Raw genomic sequence first — 23956 nt, forward strand, 5'->3', positions numbered from 1 at the left:
CCGTCAACATTCGCACTGAGCTAAAGGGTAGAGCTGCCGATTTCAAGGTGCGGGACTCTAACCCAGAAGCTTACAAGAAATCCTGCTACGCCCTGCGACGAACCATCAACCAGACAAAGCGTCAATACAGGGCTAAGATTGAATCATACTACACCGGCTCCGACGCTCGTCGTATGTGACAGGGCTTGCAAACTATTACAGACCACAAAGGGAAGCACAGCCCCGAGCTGCCCGGTGACACGAGCCTACCAGACGAGCTAAATCACCTCTATGCTCGCTTCGAGGCAAGCAACACTGAGGCATGCATGAGAGCATCAGCTGTTCCGGACGACTGTGTGATCACGCTCTCCGTAGCCGACGTGAGTAAGACCTTTAAACAGGTCAACATACACAAGGCTGCGGGGCCAGATGGATTACCAGGACGTGTGCTCCGGGCTGACCAACTGGCAGGTGTGTTCACCGACATTTTCAACATGTCCCTGATTGAGTCTGTAATACCAACATGTTTCAAGCAGACCACCGTAGTCTCTGTGCCCAAGAACACAAAGGCAACCTGCCTAAATGACTACAGACCCGTAGCACTCATGTCTGTAGCCATGAAGTGCTTTGAAAGGTTAGTTATGGCTCACATCAACTCTAGACCCATTCCAATTTGCATACCGCCTAAACAGATCCACAGATGATGCAATCTCTATTGCACTCCACACTGCCCTTTCCCACCTGGACAAAAGGAACACTTATGTGAGAATGCTATTCATTGACTACAGCTCAGCGTTCAACACCATAGTACCCTCAAAGCTCATCACTCAGCTAAGGAACCTGGGACTAAATTCCTTCCTCTGCAACTCAATCCTGGACTTTCTGACGGCTTCCCCCAGGTGGTGAGGGTAGGTAGCAACACATCTGCCCTACTGATCCTCAACACTGGAGCTCCCCAGGGGTGCGTGCTCAGTCCCCTCCTGTACTCCCTGTTCACCCACGACTGCTAAGGAACCTGGGACTATATACCTCCCTCTGCAACTGGATGCTGGACTTCCTGACGGTCAGCCCCCAGGTGGTGAGGGTAGGTAGCAACACATCTGCCACGCTGATCCACAACACTGGAGCTCCCCAGGGGTGCATGCTCAGTCCCCTCCTGTACTCCCTGTTCACTCACGACTGCATGGCAGGCACGACTGCAAAAACAATCATTAAGTTTGCAGACGACACAACAGTGGTAGGCCTGATCACCGACAATGATGAGAAAGCCTGTAGGGAGGAGGTGTCGGGGCAGAATCAGAAATCTTTAAGTAACATTTATAGATCAAATGTTTTATTTTTATAATATGCTTGTGAGATACTTGTCATTTAGAATGTATATTTTTGTACTATAGTGTTGGCTGTTTGCAGTTATAATTTCTCTGTCAGCTCTCAGTTACTTGGGCCCCAGAAAGGGGAGAGGTCAAGCTTGTCTTCATATGTAAACATATCTTTTAAACCATGTGAAGTGATGATTGAGGTGGAACCAATTATCTCTTGGCTCCACAATGTCTTTGTGCCAGTCACTCCCTACTTTACCCATCGGGGAGAGGAGGATGGCAGTGTCTGGAACCATTCTATGTTCCCTCTGAGGTTGCCCTTATCTTGACCTAGAGGCTCACTCTCCTCTCCGTGAGCTTCTCCAGGATGGGTTGTATTTGGGATGGGAGTGTCTAAAATGACAATTGATATATACCATTGGATGAGGTAATGTCTTGGTACTATTTTGTACAATATAATTAAAGATGGACTTTATGATAACTCTGACTTGTGTGTGGTTTGCTCTCGTGATTTGGTAATACAGGAAATTTCCACGACAGAGGTCAGAGACCTGGCCGGGTAAGTGCCAGAATAACAACCTATCCCTCAACGTAACCAAGACTAAGGAGATGATTGTGGACTACAGGAAAAGGGGGTCCGAGCACGCCCCCATTCTCATCGACAGGGCTGTAGTGGAGCAGGTTGAGTGCTTCAAGTTCCTTGGTGTCCACATCAACAGCAAACTAGAATGGTCCAAACACACCAAGACAGTTGTGAAGAGGGCACGACAAAGCCTATTCCCCCTCAGGAAACTAAAAAGATTTGCTATGGGTCCTGAGATCCTCAAAAGGTTCTAAAGCTGCAACATAGAGAGCATCCTGACTGGTTGCATCACTGCCTTGTACCGCACTTGCTCGGCCTCTGACTGCAAGGCACTACAGAGGGTAGTGCGTACGGCCGAGTACATCACTGGGGCGAAGCTGCCTGCCATCCAGGACCTCTACACCAGGCGGTGTCAGAGGAAGGCCGTAAAAATTGTCTAAGGCCCCAACCACCCCAGTCATAGACCACATCATGGTAAGCGGTACCGGAGTGCCAAGTCTAGGACAAAAAGGCTTATTAACAATTTAATAAGACTCCTGAACAGGTAATCAAATGGCTACCCCCCAACCCCTCTTTTTACGCTGCTGCTACTCTGTTTATCATATATGCATAGTCACTTTAACTATACATTCATGTACATACTACCTCAATTGAGCCAACCAACCAGGGCTCCCGCACATTGGCTAACCGGGCTATCTGCATTGTGTCCCACCCACCTCCCGCCAACCCCTCTTTTACGCCACTGCTACTCTCTGTTCATCATTTATGCATAGTCACTTTCACCATATCTACATGTACATACTACCTCAATCAGCCTGACTAACCGGTGTCTGTATGTAGCCTCCCTACTTTTATAGCCTCGCTACTGTATATAGCCTCGCTACTGTATATAGCCTCGCTACTGTATATAGCCTGTTTTTTAACTGTTGTTTTATTTCTTTACCTACCTATTGTTCACCTAATACGTTTTTTGCACTATTGGTTAGAGCCTGTAAGTAAGCATTTCACAGTAAGGTTGTTGTATTCGGTGCACATGACACTTTGATTTGATACACTTTGATTTGATTTGTCAGAATACTAGTAGAGAGAATTATTTATTTCAGCTTTAATTTCTTTCATCACATTTCCAGTGGGTCAGAAGTTTTTCAAACACTCAATTAGTATTTGGGAGCATTGCCTTTCAATTGTTTAACTTGGGTCAAACGTTTCAGGTAGCCTTCCACAAGCTTCCCACAATAATTTTTGTGAATTTTGGCCCATTTTTCACCTCCATGCTCACACAAGCTTTTTCAGTTCTGTCCACAAATGTTCTATGGGATTGAGGTCAGGGCTTTGTGATGGCCACTCGAAAACCTTGACTTGGTTGTCCTTAAGCCATTTTGTCACAACTTTGGATGTATGCTTGGGGTCATTGTCCATTTGGAAAGCCCAATTGCGACCAAGCTTTAACTTCCTGACTGATGTCTTGAGATGTTGCTTCAACATATTGTGGTATCCCAGGAGGTTTACCCCGGGGGATGGTAATAGAGAGGAGGTATGTGAGGCGATGGGTGGCACACCGCGAGAGAGAGAACGGGGAGAGACCGACACCAAGCACAATTAGAGAAGAAGGACCGAGCCAAACCTATGTGATTTTCTTTGTTATGCTTATTTTCTGTCTTAGTAAAGTTGTTTTTGCGGACTAAAGTCTCCCTGTCTCTGTGTCAATCTCTGCATGCTCAACCCAACACCCTACGGTTTACTAAAATATCCACATCATTTTCTTCCCCCATGATGCTGTCTATTTTGTGAAGTGCAGTAGTCCCTCCTGAGGCAAAGCACCCCCACAACATGATACTGCCACTCCCGTGCTTTACGTTCTTCTTCAGCTTTCAAGCCTCCCCCTTTTTCCTTCAAACATAACAATGGTCATTATGGCCAAACAGTTCTATTTTTGTTTCATCAGACCAGAGGACATTTCTCCAAAAAGTATGATCTTTGTCCCCATGTGCAGTTGCAAACTGTAGTCTGTCTTTTTATATGGCGGTTTTGGAGCAGTGGCTTCTGCCTTGCTGAGCGGCCATTCAGGTTATGTCGCTATAGGACTCGTTTTACTGTGGATATAGATACTTTTGTACCTGTTTCCTCCAGCATCTTCACAAGGTCCTTTGCTGTTGTTCTGGGATTGATTTGCACTTTTCGCACCAAAGTACGTTCATCTTTAGGAGACAGAATGCCTTCCTGAGTGGTATGACGGCTGCGTGGTCCCATGGTGTTTATACTTGCGTACAGACGAACGTGGTACCTTCAGGTGTTTGGAAATTGCTCCCAAGGATGAATCAGACTTTTGGAGGTCTACAATTTTTTTTCTGGGGTCTTGGCTGATTTCTTTTGATTTTCCCATGATGTCAACCTTAAAGGCACTGAGTTTGAAGGTAGTCCTTGAAATACATCCACAGGTACACCTCAAATTGACTCAAATTATGTCAATTAGCCTATCAGAAGCTTCTAAAGCCATGACATCATTTTCTGGAATTTTCCAAGCTGTTTAAAGGCACAGTCATCTTTGTGTATGTAAACGTCTGACCCATTCGAATTGTGATACAGTGAATTATAAGTGAACTAATCTGTTTGTAAACAATTGTTGGAAAAATTACTTGTGTCATGCACAAAGTAGATGTCCTAACCGACTTGCCAAAACTGTAGTTTGTAAAACAAGAAATTTGTGGAGTGGTTGAAAAACTAGTTTTAATGACTCCAACCTAAGTGTATGTAAAGCTTTTTTGAAATCTGACACGCCAGGTTGATTAACAACAAGCTAAGATGTGTTTTGCTATATTGCAATTGTGTTTTCATTAAAATTAAATATTTTTTGTAATTTAATTTGAATTTGGTGCTCTGCAATTCAACGGATGTTGACAAAAATGATCCCGCTAAAGGGATCGGTGCACCAAGATGTTAAACAATTTAAAGGCAATGCTACCAAATATTAAATGAGTGTATATAAACCAGGAATGTGATGAATGAAATGAAAGCTGAAATAAATCATTCTCTCTACTATTATTCTGACATTTCACATTCTGAAAATAAAGTGGTGATCCTAACTGACCTAAGACAGGGAGTTTTTACTAGGATTAAATGTCAGGAATTGTGTATTTGTGTATTTAAATGTATTTGGCTAAGGTGTATGTAAACTTCCGACTTCAACTCTATCTACCAGGAATAATGAATCATAACAAGTATTATCTACCAGGAATAATGAACCATAGAATTATAATAAATGTGAATCTATTAATTGTGTATGACCACTGGAGTCTTTGTCAATCTTAATATTTTTGTTACAGAATATTTTTACATGATTTCATCATTCAAAATCTTGCCAAAGCATATTCTGTAGGTGGGTTCAAATTAACTTCTTGACGCCACCCATCCCTGTCGCGGGATCATTTTCGTCAGCAACCGCTGAATAGCATAGCACCACAGTCAAATAATATTACAAAAAAATATTCATATTCATGAAATCACAAGTGCAATATTGCAAAACACAGCTTAGCCTTTTCTTAATCCACCTGTCGTCTAAGATTTTCAAATTATGCTTTACAGCGAAAGCAATCCAAGCGTTTGTGTAAGTTTTTCGATAGCCTAGCATAGCATTATGTACACTTAGCATCAGGAAGCTTGGCCACAAAAATTAGAAAAGCAATGTGTAGGTAAATTTGGCCATAACATCATTCCCCCACACAACCACCAGATGTCAGCCCTGGGCCACTTTATCTCATTGAAATCCCCAGAGCTCAACCAGCCTGTCAGATCACTCATAGTCTCATCAGTAGTAACATTCTCTGTCCTATTACATACCTAAGGGAACATTTTGACGCTTGCCATATGGTTAGTGAGAAAGTCCAAATTGCAAATGTACGATCCCTTACTGGAAGTCCGAAAACGTTTGTAAAATTTGCGGACGGCGTCGGGCCGTGCGGCAGAGCCGGATCTACCAGGAAGTCATCAAACAAACTCTCGGACATTCGGTTTCCGTTTTATAAAATATTCAAATTTTGGTCATTTTTCCGCTGTCCCGGTAAATCCCACAAGAGGGCGAATGGAATCATATTGCAAATGTACAAAACATCACGACGTGGCCTTATCTCCTAAACAGAAAAGACTTCGAAAACGAAACTTGGTGAGCATAGGTTTGGCATAATGGGCAGTTGGCCCCGAACAAGATGGCGTCTAGGCCTCAACGGTTTTTGAGTTATGGCCATTTTTCTGGGATTAAAGGTCCAAAATGAAAATAGAGCAATAATTTTTCCGCTTCACGTCAAAGTAAAGGAACCTACGGTGTCAATAAAAAAAGAACCAGACATTTATCTATCGTCATTTAAGAGAAATCGTACAATGTCAAATTGGTGATGTTCAAAAACAGGTGTTTTTTTTAAACAGTTACAGATCCAGTTGCAGCGTGTTCATACAAATCTTTTTAAAGTGTGCTTCGGAGCTCTGCGAGATTTCTGTGATTTTCTGTGATTTTCTGAAATAACACACACTCACTAAACCCTCGGTAAATAAGTCAGTTCCTAACGTAAAGACTTAAAACTCAAAATGCTATAATTGCCTACCCCAAGGAGGATATGTGTTCACTTTCAGCTTCCTGTGTAAACCGGAAGTGCCTGAAAATGGTGCTGTTTCGAAGGGTTAAAAAGGTCCGATCTTTTTAAAACTTCATATGTGTGATTAAGCAACCCTCATGAACTGTAAATCAGTCATTTATGCCAACAGATGTCAAAGAAAAGCTCTCTAACACACACACACACACACACACACACACAGCAAGGATGGAGTGACAAAGTGCGGTGCTCAAAGACACACAGAACCTACAATGGCATTTCCATATTCTCAAGGCCGTGCCGAGTTCAACGAGATGCCCCACTTGACCGTAGCTCGCTCTGAGTGCAGCAACCTTGAAAAAAAGAGGGCCCAAAATGAAGCCTGGCCCTAAATGTCATTTGCTTTTGGGTGACAGTGAGAGAACCGTTGGGGTGAGAAGCACAATTCGACCTCAGGTACGTTCCTGAGGTCCTCCCGATCTGTGCAAGCCTAACCTTGACCGTGTGGCATTAACCCTTAACAGTTAATCAGGGTTTTTTGATCTCACAGATTACAATGACTTCTCTCCCCATAGGAATACATTGCCTGCTCCTCTAAAGTCAACCTGAAGCCTATGTGGGTTATGAATGCCTTATGAACCTGTCTTCGATAACAGTCCATCAGGCCACTATGCGGTCTACCTGTGTCGATTCTAAGCTTCCTGAAGCAACCGGAAGTGGTTAAAATCACCCTAAAAGTGTTTTTCCATACCCAACCTGCAGTTTGATAGAAATAGTGCATTCAACCCTGTGTAAATCAGTCCGTTCTTAACGTAAAGACTTAAAACTCAGGATTCTGTAAAAGCATACCCCAATGAGGATATGTCTTTACTTTTAGCTTCCTGTGCCAACCGGAAGTGCCATAATTGGTGTCACGGGCTGTTTCGAAGGGTTAAAAAAGTCAGATCTATCCAAAACGCCACATGTGCGATTAGGCAACCCTCATGAACTGTAAATCAGTCATGTCTCCCATTAAATTTCCAAGAAAAACTAAATCACACACACAGCTTGGAAGGAGGGACAGATTGGGGTGCGTAGAGACAGACTGTGCCTAGCAATAGTTAACTTTGTTCAAACTATTAAAGAACCGTGAGACCTAGAGTTCTGAAACTTTAGAAACCTGTTCTAGAGCTCAGGTCGATAGCGCGTGGTGAGTTATGTGGCTCTAGAAGGTTCTCGGACCGAGAAACAGCCTCGTACATTTGCAATAACTTCAATACATATTTGCATCACAAAAATGCCGACATTTAGAAATGTCCCAGAGTCGCAAGACTAGGTGCATTGCGACCGCCTCGGCCCATATAGACGGACCCCAACGTTTCTGTCCGATAGCTCACTCAAGGACCCCGTAGCAAGTCATGGAAAAAAGTGGATTTTCAGGACCAATTAAGGCTTTGTTCGTGCACCAAATGACCTATCGAGCCGAAACTTGGGATTCGGGGTTGCCTCAGGTAGGCCTACACATAATGTCAGAACTGGACCACAGCTAGAACGTAACTACATGTTTTACGTTTTTATTATGGTTTGAACAGAAGGTGTTGTGAATTTTGGGCCTGCTCTGAAGTATGTGATAGTTGGCTTCTAAATGAGTTGGAAAAAGTGGGTGTGGTGTCAGTTTGTATCAGTTTGGTGTCAGAATGATATCTAATTGACTGATGGACTTGACTTGCTGGTGACTTTTGTCCATTTGCAATATGTTTAAACAGTGAGGTACCATCACCAAAGTGACAGTCTGAAATCAACCCCAACGAGCGATGGAGAGGAACCAGAATCACTGCCCAGCCATCCCGAGTTCATCAGGCTAGTCAATTTTGCATTTCTGCAGTATTTCTGAGCATGTCAAATTCGTGATGGTACATGGCAAATGGACATAACATCCTGATTTGGCATTTTCAAATCTTTCATATTGCATTTGGACATTTCTTATGGCATTTGGCCAAAAAAAGTGACTTTTGACTTCCTATGAAATCATATTGCAAATGGACAAAACATATGCCTTATGCACAAGTAAAAAAAATATGGTAATAATAATGATAATAAAATTGGACAAAAGTATATTCATACAGTTCTTACACATGTGTAATTGACCAAAAAAATCTAAAGAATTTCGAAAAACAGTCCAGAAAGCACTTTTTTAATAATAATAATAATAATAATAATACGTTTTTGAAAAAAATTTAAGTTTATCAAAATTTTACTTTTGAATGTTAACTTGTGTTATATTTGCAATATGAAAAACCACGGTGGAGCGCACTCGCCATCTGTTGGATTTTTAAAGTGTTACACTTGGCATTTGCCATATGGCATTTGCAATCAACTTTGAATGAAACTACGCTTAATTGAGTGCTATTGGACACCGTATATATGGTTTGTCCAGTGCCAATGACTTCCCATTCATTTTTGTACATTTCAGGGGGGTGTTCCCTTACAATTTTTAGCGCCTTCCTCTGACACCGCCTGGTGTAGAGGTCCTGGGTGGCAGGCAGCATAGCCCCAGTGATGTACTGGGCCGTACGCATTACCCTCTGTAGTGCCTTGCAGTCGGAGGCCGAGCAATTGCCATACCAGGCAGTGATGCAACCAGCTCTCGATGTTGCAGCTCTAGAACCTTTTGAGGATCTCAGCACCCATGCCAAATCTTTTTAGTTTCCTGAGGCGGAATAGGCTTTGTCGTGCCCTCTTCACAACTGTCTTGGTGTGTTTGGACCATTTTAGTTGTACTCCTCAATGCCATGGGAAAAATCCCGGAACATGTTCCAGTCTGTGATAGCAAAACAGTCCTGTAGTTTAGCATCTGCTAAACATTTGGTGATCCTAACTGACCTAAAACAGGGAATATTTACTGGGATTAAATGTCAGAAATTGTGAAAAACTGAGTTTAAATGTAGTTGGCTAAGGTGTATGTAAACTTCTGACTCTAACTGTATATGTACATATTCTTATTCATCCCTTTACATTTGTGTGTATAAGATAGTTGTTGTGAATTTGTTAGGTTACTTGTTAGATTTTGATTTGATTTGATGAGGCTAGCATAGCACCTTCTCTGTTGAAATTTGAGACGGTCTATACATGTACATGAGGCTAGTAGCATAGCATCTCACTCTCTACCGAATACTGGTGGTGACGTCAATACCTCACATCGGATATTTAAATGTATTAAAATAACGAGATGTATCCACCAATCCAAAGAAAGGAATAGGAGGGAGCTTCACAGCCCACCATTCCGCCCTGTGGACAACCAATCCCATTGTTAGAGCGGAGATGCAGGCATCTCATCACTATATCCAGTATCTGTGCTACTAGTCTACTTGTCCACTTTTAAAGCTGCAATATGTCACTTTTTGGGCGACTAGACCAAATTCACATAGAAATGTGAGTTATAGATCCGTCATTCTCATTGTCTAAAATGACTCATCTAGAGGTATTTTGTATTTATTATGGATCCCCATTAACTGCTGCCAAAGCAGCAGCTACTCTTCCTGGGCTCCAGCAAAATTAAGGCAATTTATACCATTTTTACAATACATTCACAGATTGCACAACACACTGTGTGCCCTCAGGTCCCTACTCCACCACTACCACATATCTACAGTACTAAATCCATGTGTATGTATAGTGCGTATGTTATTGTATGTGTGTGTGTGTGGGTGCATGTGTCTGTGCCAATGTTTGCATTGCTTCACAGTCCCCGCTGTTCCATATGGTGTTTTTTATCTGTTTATAAAATCTAATTTTACTGCTTTCGTCGGTTACTTGATGTGGAATAGAGTTCCATGTAGTCATGGCTCTATTTAATACTCTGTGCCTCCCATAGTCTGTTCTGGATTTGGGGACTGTGAAGAGACCTCTTGTGGCATGTCTTGTGTGGTATGCATGGGTGTCCAAGCTGTGTGCCAGTAGTTTAGACAGACAGCTCAGTCTATTCAACATTTCAAAACCCCTCCACTTTCAGCCAAGAGAGATTGACATGCATATCATTAATATTAGCTCTCTGTGTACATCCAAGGGCCAGCCGAGCTGCTCTGTTCGTAGCCAATTGTAATTTTCCTAAGTCTTTTTTTGTGGCACCTGACCACACGACTGAACAGGCAGTCAAGGTGTGACAAAACTAGGGCCTGTAGGACCTTCCTTGTCGATAGTGCTGTTAAGAAGGCAGAGCATCACTTTATTATAGACAGACTTCTCCCCATCTTAGGAACTAGTCCATCAATATGTTTTTACCAAGACAGTTTACAATCTAGTGTTACTCCAAGCAGTTTAGTTACCTCAACTTGCTCAATTTCCACATCATTTAGTACAAGATTTAGTTCAGGTTTAGGGTTTAGTGAGTGTTTTGTTCCGAATACAGTGCTTTTAGTTTTAGTAATATTTAGGGCTAACTTATTCCTTGCCACCCACTCTGAAACAAACTGTAGCTCTTTGTTGAGTGTTGCAGTCATTTCAGTCGCTGTGGTAACTGACGTGTATAGTGTTGAGTCATCCGCATACATAGACACACTGGCATTACTCAGTCAGTGGCATGTCGTTAGTCAAAATTGAAAAAAGCAAGGACTTATGGGTGTAAACAAGAAAGATACAAAACATGAGAATGTATGTTCTGCAGGTTCACAGCGACACCTTGTGGATAAAAGTATTCTAATCTTCTGGAGCTCAGTGTTGTTTGGTCAATTATTTTATTAAAATATAGTCAATTCACTCCAACAGAGGCACTGTGGTAATGTTGGTTAGGAAGTTCATCAAATAAGTTAATATATACTTTATAAATCTCTTTATATTATGTGATAAATGGTATACTGCATAGTAACCTTTATATTATGTGATAAATGGTATACTGCATAGTAACCTTTATATTATGTGATAAATGGTATACTGCATAGTAACCTTTATTTTATGTGATAAATGGTATACTGCATAGTAACCTTTATATTATGTGATAAATGGTATACTGCATAGTAACTACATGATAAGGGTGCATTAACAACATGGAATCGGCACAAATACAAACACTCCTATGTCAAGTCTGTCCTAGTAACTCTTCAACACATAGAACCGTCATATTTAAGATATTATTTCACCATTGATACAAAGAATAAACATAATTGTTCAAAATCCATTTTCATAAAAAATAGCTAGATATTTGAATAAGGTGCTTCATTGAAAGAAAATAGATAATTTGCTCCACTAGGAAGTAGAAGAAATAAGACAAGTATGTTATAGAGAAGTGCTAGTCATGTTCATGTCCCAGTCAGGTCAGGCTGCGGGTGTCTGTCCTCTGTGTCTGATGTTACACACCACTCCACTCTTTGGTCTCAAAGTCCCAGTGTCCAGGATGTCAAAGGACTGGCCAGGCAGCAGGCTGAAGTCAAACCTCTGGAGCAGCTTGGCCATCACTACCTTGGCCTCCATCTGTGAACAACAGATCTCTTTAAAGGATGACAAATCTGGTGTGCTCAACTATAAAACAAAGTATATAATGGAGGCAGAAGTCCAGGAGTAATCTAACTAGGATGGATAATAGGATCAGCAGAGAACAATCCCAAATAAAGTTGTTTCAATGTATTTCATATGGACAGTCTGCTCACCTGTGCGAAGCTCTGTCCCAGACATGAGCGTGGTCCCAGGGCGAAGGGGTAGTAGCAGTAATAGGGTCTTCAGGACAGAAACAAACGCACCATGCCTGTTAGCTCTTAAAAAGTGACTGAATGCATAGAGTCCAAATGTGTTTTTCTGTTGCTCATTAAGATAAACTAGATTTCAGTTTTGGGGGTGTGGTTCGATATAACAGTTGCTGATGTTTGTCCCCCATGAGACCAGGTGGTGTAAAGTACTAAGTTCATCCCTTCTGCCTCTGATTGGGTAGACTCACTAAACACAAATGCTTCGATTGTAAATTATGTCGGAGTGTTGAACTGTGACCCTGGCTATCCGTAGATTAAGAAAACAAGAATATCGTACCGTCTGGTTTGCTTAATAAAAGACATTTTAAATGATTTATACTTTTACTTTTGATACTTAAGGACACTTAAAACCAAATACTTTTAGACTTTTACTCAAGTAGTATTTTACTTGGTGACTTTTACCTTTACTTGAGTCATTCTCTTTTAAGGTATCTTTACTTTTACTCAAGTGTGAAAATTGGGTACTTTTCCCACCACTGCACGAGACACCATAAGAACAAAGCCAGTATCACTTCCTCAGAATAGTCCAAGTTAACTCAAGAAATCGGTAATTGTGTTTTTTTGTCGACAAGGTTTTAGTCACGCAATTTTACATCTAGTTAAGGTGTTTAGTGCAGTATTTCTCAAGTAAAAAATGCGCTACATGTTGTCTTTTGTAAACAAAGCCTGATCCACTGTTCTGCCATCGGATAGAGCGTAATCACCACAGCTGTTTATCCCGTGTTAGTGGGCGAAATCATAACCCAACCACCATGTAAGTCATGACGAACTTTGACTTCATGACCAAAAGTAGCCCTTTCCTGCAATCATTGATCAAAAGTGCCGTCTTTGGCTCTGTCAGAGTGACCATTGAGTTCTTGGTCACTTCGCTGACCAAGCCCCTTCTCCCCCGATTGCTCAGTTTGGCCGGGTGGTCAGCTCTAGGGAGAGTCTTGGTGGTTCAAAACTTCTTCCATTTAAGAATGATGGAGGCCACTGTGTTCTTGGGGGCCTTCAATGCTGCAGACATTTCTTTGGTACCCTACCCTAGATCTGTGCATTGACACAATCCTGTCTCGGAGCTCTATGGACAATTGCGTCAACCACATGGCTTGGTTTTTGCTCTGACATGCACTGTCAACAGTGGGACCTTATATATACAGGTGTGCGTCTTCCTAAATCATGTCCATTCAATTTAATTTACCACAGGTGGACTCCAATCAAGTTGTAGAAACACCTAAAGGATGATCAACGGAAACAGGATGCACCTGAGCTAAATTTTGCAAAAATGTGGAAAAAGTGAAGTGGTCTGAATATTTTCTGGATGTAATGTATGCCTGTTTCAACGAGAGAAGTTCTGCTTTAATCAATTCAAATGTTGTAAAGAAACAATAAAACAATTAAAACGTATCGTGTGACTTACTTGGCAGCGTCTGGATGGAACCTCTCTGGGTCAAACTTCAGCGGGTCCTCAAAGAACTTATCCAACCTTCCACAGACATACGAACTGAACTGTAGACAGACAAGATAGGGGCAAACAAAAGATTTAAGACACTTTAGGAAATAAAATAAGTACACCCACACCCAAAATAGTTAATGAGGTGTTGACTACACTGTTAAGATGAAGTTCATTGTAACACCAAAACTGTTTCAATGTGCTTTGTGTTGTAGCCACGACAGACAAAGATATATAGTTAAGAAAACTTTACTAGGCATGTTGTCAACCAGCACATTAATTAAGGGTTTCCGTTTCCTGTGTAACATCAATATGAGTGCTACATTAACTAGTGACAACTGAGCTGCCACCAACTTGAAGGAGACGAAACCATATCTTTGCTGGAGTATTGAAACACATGACACGGTGTGTTGTAACACCACTAAATCAAATATTGTGCAACACCTTGCCAGGGACTGGGAGCACTAACAGAACAGGTTGAACACACTACTTTGGTGTTTCGAGTTCTGTTTAGAGCAGAATTAGATCCCTTCTCTTTTGTTGTCATTTCCTTTGTCTATGTGGGAATGGGTGCTGTCCTCATTGAATGTCAAAATGCCTGACAGTTTTGATATCCGTTCATCATGATCCATTACACAACAAACTGCTTAATACCAATATAGAAATACAGACTTCCTTCTTCAAACATGTACACAACAATGTGTGAAAGAATCATAGTCTAAAAACGTTACCCACAATCCTCTAAAAACAGAGTCACGCGTCAAGATAAGAAATGCAACGTGATTAAAACAAAAGACTTCCAATGAGTTCAATCAATCTATTGTCTCTCACTTTGGTTATCCTCATAAAATAGAATTACATTTTGAGTAACATGCAGTTGGATTTACATTACTTTGGTAAAATTAAATTAACAAATCATTGAAATGACTTGCATTTGTAAACCATTGATTGTATGAGAAACACAATTTGAGTGTTGATGCTTTTACATTCACTGAACCCCCAAAATGGGTTTTCACAACGCTCTCTTAAAAACACCCATGTTCAGGTTGAAGAACCACTTTGGGTGTTTCAGAGTTCCTACACTTCTGTTTTAAAACACATTCTGTGTATTAACATTTTACATTCAAACACCCAGATCTCAGCTTAGGTGCACTACCTGTCATGGTTTCATTACACAATCATGGTGTTTTGAGAAATTCTGTTTACATTCTATGTTAACATAAGAAAAGTCAATGATACAATGATGCTACATTGATGTATGAGCCATACTGGCTTAGACAAGGATACTTCATTCTTTTACTACATTGAGGTATGAGCCATACTGGCTTAGACAAGGATACTTCATTCCTTTACTACATTGAGGTACCACAGCGTATCTCATGTTAACACCACAACTAAACTTAGAGATATTATCATACAACAACAGTCATCACTCCTCCACATTGTTTTTGAGGTGACTACTCACAAAGCATGAGACTCCTGCTGGGATGGGGATGCCGTTGATGACGATGTCGTTAGGGATGAAACGAGAAGTGCCTGGTGCTGTAGGGTACAACCTTAGAGTCTCCTTCAAAACCTGACGGGGGGGATGATATGAATCAAACACAACATGCTGATTAATTGACGATGTGAAGAGTTACCTTTTCTTTTTGTCCTAAACTTGGTGCTCCGGTACCGTTTGCCATGCGGTAGCAGAGAGAACAGTCTCTGACTTGGGGGACTGGAGGTTTTGAAAATTTTTTGGGCCTTCCTGACACCGCCTAGTATATAGGTCCTGGATGTCAGGAAGCTTGGTCCCAGTGATGTACTGGGCCGTACACACTACCCTCTGTAGCACCTTCCGGTCAGATGCCGAGTAATTGCCGTACGAAGCGGTAATGCAACCATTCAGGATGCTCTCGATGGTGCAGCTGTAGAACTTTCAGAGGATCTGGGGACCAATGCCAAATATTTTCAGTCTCTTGATGGGGAAAAGGTGTTGTCGTGCCCTCTTCACAACTGTCTTGGTGTGTTTGGACCATGATAGTTTGTTGGTAATTTGGTGATGTGGACACCAAGGTATTTGAAACTCTCGACCCACTCCAATTCAGTCTAGTCAATGTTTATGTGGCCTGTAAGGCCCTCCTTTTCCTATAGTCCACGATCAGCTCCTTTGTCTTGCTCACATTGAGAGAGAGGTTGTTGTCCTGGCACCACACTGCCAGGTCTCTGACCTCGTCTCTATAGTCTGTCTCATCGTTGTCAGTGATCAGGCCTACCACTGTTGTGTCATCAGCAAACGTAATAATGGTGTTGGAGTGGTGGGTGAACAGGGAGTACAGGAGGGGACTAAGCACACACACAAAATAACACATTTCGCTGGGCAGCCATCTCCTCCAGCGCCATTCTATCAGCCATCGTACAACATTGTATAACGTACAATATGGTTTCTGTGTACAGATGCCAGTTCCAATTCTGAGTCCTTGATCTGGTTTGTAGCTCCATTGCTGTCATTGTCAGGTCAATGACAAGACAGCACACACAAACCTGGGACAGGTAGGTCATTTTCCCCAGGTCGTCAAAGCTGATTTCCTGTTTCATCCCGATGACGTCATCCACTTCCTGCTTCACCCTGGAAATGGCAGAGACACTCACAAACTCAACCAACCTGTTTTTATTACAGAAATGATCAATACCGAAAATAGAAATGATGAAAACAAGTCCTACTTTGTCAGTATCTCTGGCAGCCTTCCCAGTTCCATGACGGCAAAAGCTAGTTGATTGGCTGTTGTCTCTTGCCCTGTCATGATTAAAACAACAAAAGCTAGTTGATTGGCTGTTGTCTCTTGCCCTGTCATGATTAAAACAACAAAAGTACTGTCACTGTTGTTTCTTCAAATTTCATTTGAGCTCGAAAAACTATACTACGAAGATCGATTTAAATATATACAGTGCCTTGCGAAAGTATTCGGCCCCCTTGAACTTTGCGACCTTTTGCCACATTTCAGGCTTCAAACATAAAGATATAAAACTGTATTTTTTTGTGAAGAATCAACAACAAGTGGGACACAATCATGAAGTGGAACGACATTTATTGGATATATAAAACTTTTTTAACAAATCAAAAACTGAAAAATTGGGCATGCAAAATTATTCAGCCCCCTTAAGTTAATACTTTGTAGCGCCACCTTTTGCTGCGATTACAGCTGTAAGTCGCTTGGGGTATGTCTCTATCAGTTTTGCACATCGAGAGACTGACATTTTTTCCCATTCCTCCTTGCAAAACAGCTCGAGCTCAGTGAGGTTGGATGGAGAGCATTTGTGAACAGCAGTTTTCAGTTCTTTCCACAGATTCTCGATTGGATTCAGGTCTGGACTTTGACTTGGCCATTCTAACACCTGGATATGTTTATTTTGAACCATTCCATTGTAGATTTTGCTTTATGTTTTGGATCATTGTCTTGTTGGAAGACAAATCTCCGTCCCAGTCTCAGGTCTTTTGCAGACTCCATCAGGTTTTCTTCCAGAATGGTCCTGTATTTGGCTCCATCCATCTTCCCATCAATTTGAACCATCTTCCCTGTCTGTCCCTGCTGAAGAAAAGCAGGCCCAAACCATGATGCTGCCACCACCATGTTTGACAGTGGGGATGGTGTGTTCAGCTGTGTTGCTTTTACGCCAAACATAACGTTTTGCATTGTTGCCAAAAAGTTCAATTTTGGTTTCATCTGACCAGAGCACCTTCTTCCACATGTTTGGTGTGTCTCCCAGGTGGCTTGTGGCAAACTTTAAACAACACTTTTTATGGATATCTTTAAGAAATGGCTTTCTTCTTGCCACTCTTCCATAAAGGGCAGATTTGTGCAATATACGACTGATGGTTGTCTTATGGACAGAGTCTCCCACCTCAGCTGTAGATCTCTGCAGTTCATCCAGAGTGATCATGGGCCTCTTGGCTGCATCTCTGATCAGTCTTCTCCTTGTATGAGCTGAAAGTTTAGAGGGACGGCCAGGTCTTGGTATATTTGCAGTGGTCTGATACTCCTTCCATTTCAATATTATCGCTTGCACAGTGCTCCTTGGGATGTTTAAAGCTTGGGAAATCTTTTTGTATCCAAATCCGACTTTAAACTTCTTCACAACAGTATCTCGGACCTGCCTGGTGTGTACCTTGTTCTTCATGATGCTCTCTGCGCTTTTAACGGACCTCTGAGACTATCACAGTGCAGGTGCATTTATACGGAGACTTGATTACACACAGGTGGATTGTATTTATCATCATTAGTCATTTAGGTCAACATTGGATCATTCAGAGATCCTCACTGAACTTCTGGAGAGAGTTTGCTGCACTGAAAGTAAAGGGGCTGAATAATTTTGCACGCCCAATTTTTCAGTTTTTGATTTGTTAAAAAAGTTTGAAATATCCAATAAATGTCGTTCCACTTCATGATTGTGTCCCACTTGTTGTTGATTCTTCACAAAAAAATACAGTTTTATATCTTTATGTTTGAAGCCTGAAATGTGGCAAAAGGTCGCAAAGTTCAAGGGGGCCAAATACTTTCGCAAGGCACTGTATATACAGTTTAAGTCGGAAGTTTACAAACACTTAGGTTGGAGTCATTAAAGTTTGTTTTTCAAAAACTTCACAAATTTCTGGTTAAAAAACTATAGTTTTGGCAAGTCGGTTAGGACATCTACTTTGTGCATGACAAGAGTAATTGTTCCAACAATTGTTTACAGACAGATTAGTTCACTTATAACTCACTGTATCACAATTCCAGTGCGTCAGATGTTTACTTACATACACTATGTTGGCTGTGCCTTTAAACAGCTTGGGAAATTCCAGAAAATGATGTCATGGCTTTAGAAGCTTCTGATAGGCTAATTTACATAATTTGAGTCAATTGAAGGTGTACCTGTGGATGAATTTCAAGGCCTACCTTCAAACTCAGTGCCTCTTTGTTTGACATCATGGGAAAATCAAAAGAAATCAGCCAAGACCTCAGAAAAAAAATTGTAGACCTCCACCAGTCTGGTTCATCCATGGGAGCAATTTCCAAACACCTGAAGGTACCATGTTCATCTGTACAAACAATAGTACACAAGTATAAACACCATGGGACCATGCAGCTGTCATACCGCTCAGGAAGGAGACGCGTTCTGTCTCCTAAAGATGAACGTACTTTGGTGCGAAAAGAGCAAATCAATCCCAGAACAACAGCAAAGAGACTTGTGAAGATGCTGGAGGAAACTGGTACAAAAGTATCTATATCCACAGTAAAACGAGTCCTATAGCGACATAACCTGAATGGCCGCTCAGCAAGGCAGAAGCCACTGCTCCAAAACCGCCATAAAAAAAGCCAGACTACGGTTTGCAACTGCACATGGGGACAAAGATCATACTTTTTGGAGAAATGTCCTCTGGTCTGATGAAACAAAAAAACTGTTTGGTCATAACGAACATCGTTATGTTTGGAGGAAAAAGGGGGAGGCTTGCAAGGCGAAGAACACCATCCCAACCGTGAAGCACGGGGGTTGCAGCATCATGTTGTGGGGGTGCTTTGCAAGAAGGGACTGGTGAACTTCACAAAATAGATGACATCATGAGGTAGGAAAATTATGTGAATATATTGAAGCGACCTCTCAAGACATCAGTCAGGAAGTTAAAGCTTGGTCGCAAATGGGTCTTCCAAATGGACAATGATCCCAAGCATCATTTCAAAGTTGTGGCAAAATATCTTAAGGACAACAAAGTCAAGGTATTGGAGTGGCCATCACAAAGCCCTTACCTCAATCCTATATAAACTTTGTGGGCAGAAGTGAAAAAGTGTGTGCGAGCTAGGAGGCCTACAAACCTGACTCAGTTACACCAGCTCTGCCAGGAGGAATGGGCCAAAATTCACCCAACTTATTGTGGGAAGCTTGTGGAAGGCTAACCGAAACCTTTGACCCAAGCTAAAAAATGTAAAGGCAATGCTACCAAATACTAATTGAGTGTATGTAAACTTCTGACCCACTGGGAATGTGATGAAAGAAATAAAGGCTGAAATAAATAATTCTCTACTATCATTCTGACATTTCACATTCTTAAAATAAAGTGGTGATCCTAACTGACCTAAACCAGGGAATTTTTACTAGGATTAAATGTCAGGAATTGTAAAAACGGAATGTGGTGTATGTAAACCTCTGACATCAACTGTATACATATATATATATATAAATAAAGTATAGCACTTGTTTCAGGGAGACGTACCCGCAATGAAGAACGTCACAAAGTTGTCCAGCATTAGCTCCTCATCATCGTTTGCTATGTTTTCCTCTGAAATGATGGAAATATATCAGTTTACAGCATTGAGACAATAGTGCTACTGAACCTCATCAATTACATGACTGTTTTAGCAAACACTTGTCCCACATTGTCACATGCAGAGCCACAGGTAAAAGGTCTCCAATGTTAGCCTGGTCCCAGATCTGTTTGTGCCGACTTGTCTTGAACAGTGGCAGGAGTTGGCAAGACGGCACGAACAGATCTAGGATCAGGCAACTACAACATGCCTTTGCCAGCCGTCTTGAGGATCTGTGTGAGGATGTCTTTTGGAACGTCCTCTCCGTTTTGGACGGCCATTTTCCTCTCGTTGATCCACTGTCTGCCTGTCGAACGCAGCAGCTGACAAGACTTCTTCACCTCGTTGATGAACTTCTTGTTCTTTGGGTAGAGCTACATATGTAGGATCTTAATTTGATTACTCTTTTTCAATTATGTGAATTTTCCTGCACTGCAGGAAATGCAAATATGTGTATTGAATATTTAAAGAGGCTTGTAGTTTGCAATTTCCACTTAAAAATATCAGACTTGATTTAAAATGAAATAACCCCTACAAAAAAAGTATATTAATTATAATCAACATAATAATTCACATGTTTGTTGCTGCAGGATTATTTTCCAGCTGTAGCAAACAGGATCAAAATAAACTCCTACATCTTTAGAGATATGTCATCCGACCATTTATTTAAATCCCATCTAGGGAATGTGACTCTGTAAAACGCATTATGGTGCATTTAGCCACATCTTACAGGCTTCCTACTTGGAAGGATGGAAACAAGAGACTAAAACAAACTGTTCATGAGTGTCAATGTTTTAACTGTATTTGTTTCTTATAACACAGGATTCTGATGAAACTGTAGGATTTCAAATAGATCAATTCAATAAGCCATCGTTCTCGAGAAGCATCACTAACATACTTGATGTCATTATTTACCTGGAAGGTGGAGTCTCTGAGATAGTGGACCATTCCCTTCAGACACATCTCTATAGCGTTGGGGAACGGAGAGTCACCCTCCTTCAGCAGATCCAGCTCCACTCCAAACGCCACCTACAAATGAGATAAAAACAGAGGATTGACAATATCTTACAACATGATAAGGTAAAACTCCTGGTTCTAGTTATGCTAATTATAGCTAGCACATTGGCTTGGTGAGACTAAATTGTATATAGCTTAGGTAATGAGTGTGTTATAACTGCCTGTTATGACAATTTTACTGTCAGATATACAAACAAATGTAGCTTTATAACAGAAAGAATAAAGCATAAGGGCAGTGTGGGGATCTGAGGGTAACAGGAAGTGACCGTTACCTTAGTGATGACATCCAGTGTCACACAGTTGAACATGTGTTGCATGTTGGCAGCTGTGTTGGTGTCAGCCATGTCCGCCAGTTTATCCATCAGCTTCTCTGCTCTCTCGTTGAACGCACCCATCTGACCCCGCAGGTACCTAACAATACACAGCAATGATGGATGGATGAACAGATGGATGGCTGGATGGATTGATCAGTGGAGTGATCAATGAGTCGATTGATCAATTATAGTGACTTACAGACTGCTGAAGGCAGGGTCCATTATTCTTCGCTGTTTGTACCACTCATCATGATTCTGTGCTGTGACCAGGCCATTTCCCAAAAACCTATGAAGAAGAAGGACAACATAGTATTTACCCTAAGACTGAATAAACTGACCAGTGACCAAGCTGTCCTGTTTGAATGTCTATATGCTCTGTAGGCTACACATGCAATAACCAGCATTAGGAGGGATCTTGTTGAAAGAATTTGTACCAACCAAAACATTGACACAATAAATAGTAGTAGGAAGTATATTTAGATAACATTCATTATACAGAGGACTCACCTCTGTCCAAACAGGTTGAAGAGACGCTTGTAGACCATTGAGTCTTTGGGGTACTTTGGTGACATCAGGACTTCCTGTGGAGACAAATAAAAGTGTCCGTTTGGTTTGAAGGGGGAATTGGGGTAATGGGTTATTTTACAGCACTTTCATTTCGGAAATTAACATGGTAAAATGTATGATTACACTAATCTTGGTTAACCCAGAACTAAAATCTTGCTTAATTTGGTCAGGTGTTTACGTAGTCAGTCAATCAGAGATTATAATTACAGTAATTTCACAGGTTTACCTTGGTGGTATCAGGACAGGTCACACACAACATCACAACATGCAAACCGTTGATACGGTACACCGGTCCATATGTCTCAGCCCTGTCAAAGATCAAATATATCTTTATTTATTGTCCCAGAATAAACAACACCTGATTAAATCTATGTGTGTAGCATTCAATATCATTCAACACACCATTCCAGAAATTTGTCGTGGACAACTCGACCATTGCTCATCTCCCTCAGCATGGTTGGGGAATGACCAAATATAAAACTGGGGGAGAACAAGAGACGGGTTAATAACTGAAAAATAAGAAACTTATGACATGAGTGATACCTTCACCTAGTGAAAAGGAAAAAGACAGGTGAAACAGCGACCCTGACGGCTGTTGAGGTCAACTTTCACCTACTGTAGTTCCTTATCAACAAATCCGATGCGTTATGTCGCCACTCGATATAGTTGAAACTAACATTTAGCTAAAGCATTTTAAAATAAATATTCAAGTTACATCATACTGACTCACCTATCCCTTGGTGGTCCCGGTATGTGATCATATTTCAGATGAATATATTTTATGTAAAGACAAAAAATTAGAAACGCGATCAAAATCAATCCAAGCAGGCAAATAAGCAAATAACCGATCCAACCTGCAAAGAAAGAGAAAAGGGACATATTTCCGAAGACTCGGTAGCTCGCGGTGACCCTGCAAACCAGTTATGTGTTGTCGTTTCTTTTTGGACGGAATTTGGTCAGCCGTAGTAGTACTAGTATTAGAGAGGAAGAGACGAAGCGAGAGGGTTTACTACGCCCAAAATTTGATCATGAAATATTATGGAGTGGCTGCTTTGCAAGATTTTCTGGAACCTGTTTTTCCGTGGCTATTGATACGGAGATTTCTGCGCATGAGCGTGGTGTTTTTTTGTATGTACTGTAGGTGCTGTCCTCTCTGCAGTTTACGTAGCTTCTGTTCAGTTCCCACTGCCACTTACTTCCTCGGACTGCCTGAGAAAGTTCGGCTGCCCAGAGGTTGAACAGGTTGAACTCGTGCGGTACTTGCATGTTCATTGAGTGGTTAAAGGGCATATTGTTTTTTTTGCCTCTTTGCAAAACTTTTTGCAGGAATTCTGGCTAGTGGCTACGATATGGCGGCAACTATAATGAGTATCTTATATCATCACACAAAATTATATTTTGCCCTGTTCTATCAAAAGTGTTGGAAAAACTTATCAATAATTATCTGGCTTTCTTGATGTCTATAGTATTCTCTCTGGTATGCAATCTAGTTTCAGCTCAGGTTATGGATGTCATTGCAACCTTAAAGGTCAAAAATTATGTCAACATTGCCATTGATTCTAAGCAATGTTGGGCTGCTATTTTTCTTGACTTGGCCAAAGTTTTTGATACAGGAGACCATTCCATTCCTGTTGGCCGGCTAAGGAGTATTGGTGTCTCTGAAGGGGGGCTTGGTATGCTAACTACCTCTCTCAAAGAGTGCAGTGTATAAAGTCAGCACATCTCTTAGCCACTGCCTGTCACCAAGGGAGTACCCCAATGCTCAATCCTAGGCCCCACGCTCTTCTCAATTTACCTCAGCAACATAGCTCAGGCAGTAGGAAACTCTCTCATCAATTTATAAGCAAGATGATTGATTGTCTTACACTCAGCTGGCCCCTCCCTGGATTTTGTGTTAAAAGCTCTACAACAAATCTTTCTTAGTGTCTAACAAGCTTTCTCTGCCCTTTACCTTTGTTTTGGAGATGTTCATAACAAGGTTATGCGTTTTAGTAAGAAAAATGACGCTCTCCCAACCTGTGTGATTATTACCTCTGAGGGTTTAGAGTTTAAGAGTATGGCTAGATGGTACACTGTCCTTCTCTCAGCACATATCAAAGCTGCAGGCTAAAATAAAGTT

General features: G+C 41.3%; 1 protein-coding gene across 2 annotated transcripts; it reads right to left on the reverse strand.

Annotated features, from left to right (window-relative positions):
- Positions 1-11148: 11148 nt before the first annotated feature.
- LOC139414917 (cholesterol 24-hydroxylase-like) lies at positions 11149-23046 on the reverse strand. Of its 2 annotated transcripts, none has more exons than XM_071162542.1 (15): positions 22568-23046; positions 22240-22317; positions 22064-22145; positions 21778-21851; positions 21470-21556; positions 21229-21367; positions 20855-20968; positions 20151-20313; positions 19849-19914; positions 16323-16395; positions 16143-16227; positions 15082-15192; positions 13584-13672; positions 12086-12152; positions 11149-11909 (listed from the first exon to the last, which is right to left on the reverse strand). In XM_071162542.1, exons 1-15 carry the CDS (start codon positions 22714-22716, stop codon positions 11754-11756), a joined length of 1533 nt encoding a protein of 510 aa, XP_071018643.1. In that variant the 5' UTR covers positions 22717-23046; the 3' UTR covers positions 11149-11753. The 2 variants fall into 2 exon arrangements, with proteins under 2 accessions (XP_071018643.1, XP_071018642.1); XM_071162541.1 differs by having other exon boundaries at positions 11158-11909; positions 16323-16446; positions 22568-23012.
- Between the last annotated feature and the right edge of the window lie 910 nt (positions 23047-23956).

Source organism: Oncorhynchus clarkii, chromosome 8, assembly GCF_045791955.1.
Source record: "Oncorhynchus clarkii lewisi isolate Uvic-CL-2024 chromosome 8, UVic_Ocla_1.0, whole genome shotgun sequence".
NCBI classification, from domain to species: domain Eukaryota; kingdom Metazoa; phylum Chordata; class Actinopteri; order Salmoniformes; family Salmonidae; genus Oncorhynchus; species Oncorhynchus clarkii.

Excerpts from the sequence above, each read along its gene's own strand:
- LOC139414917 (XM_071162541.1), bottom strand. The coding sequence starts at position 22,716 with ATGTCCCTTTTCTCTTTCTTTGCAGGTTGGATCGGTTATTTGCTTATT. Across the intron at positions 19,915-20,150 it reads CCTCAAGACGGCTGGCAAAG|AGGAAAACATAGCAAACGAT; the intron begins GCATGTTGTAGT and ends CCATCATTTCAG. Across the intron at positions 15,193-16,142 it reads AAATGACCTACCTGTCCCAG|GTTTTGAAGGAGACTCTAAG; the intron begins GTTTGTGTGTGC and ends CCCCCCCGTCAG.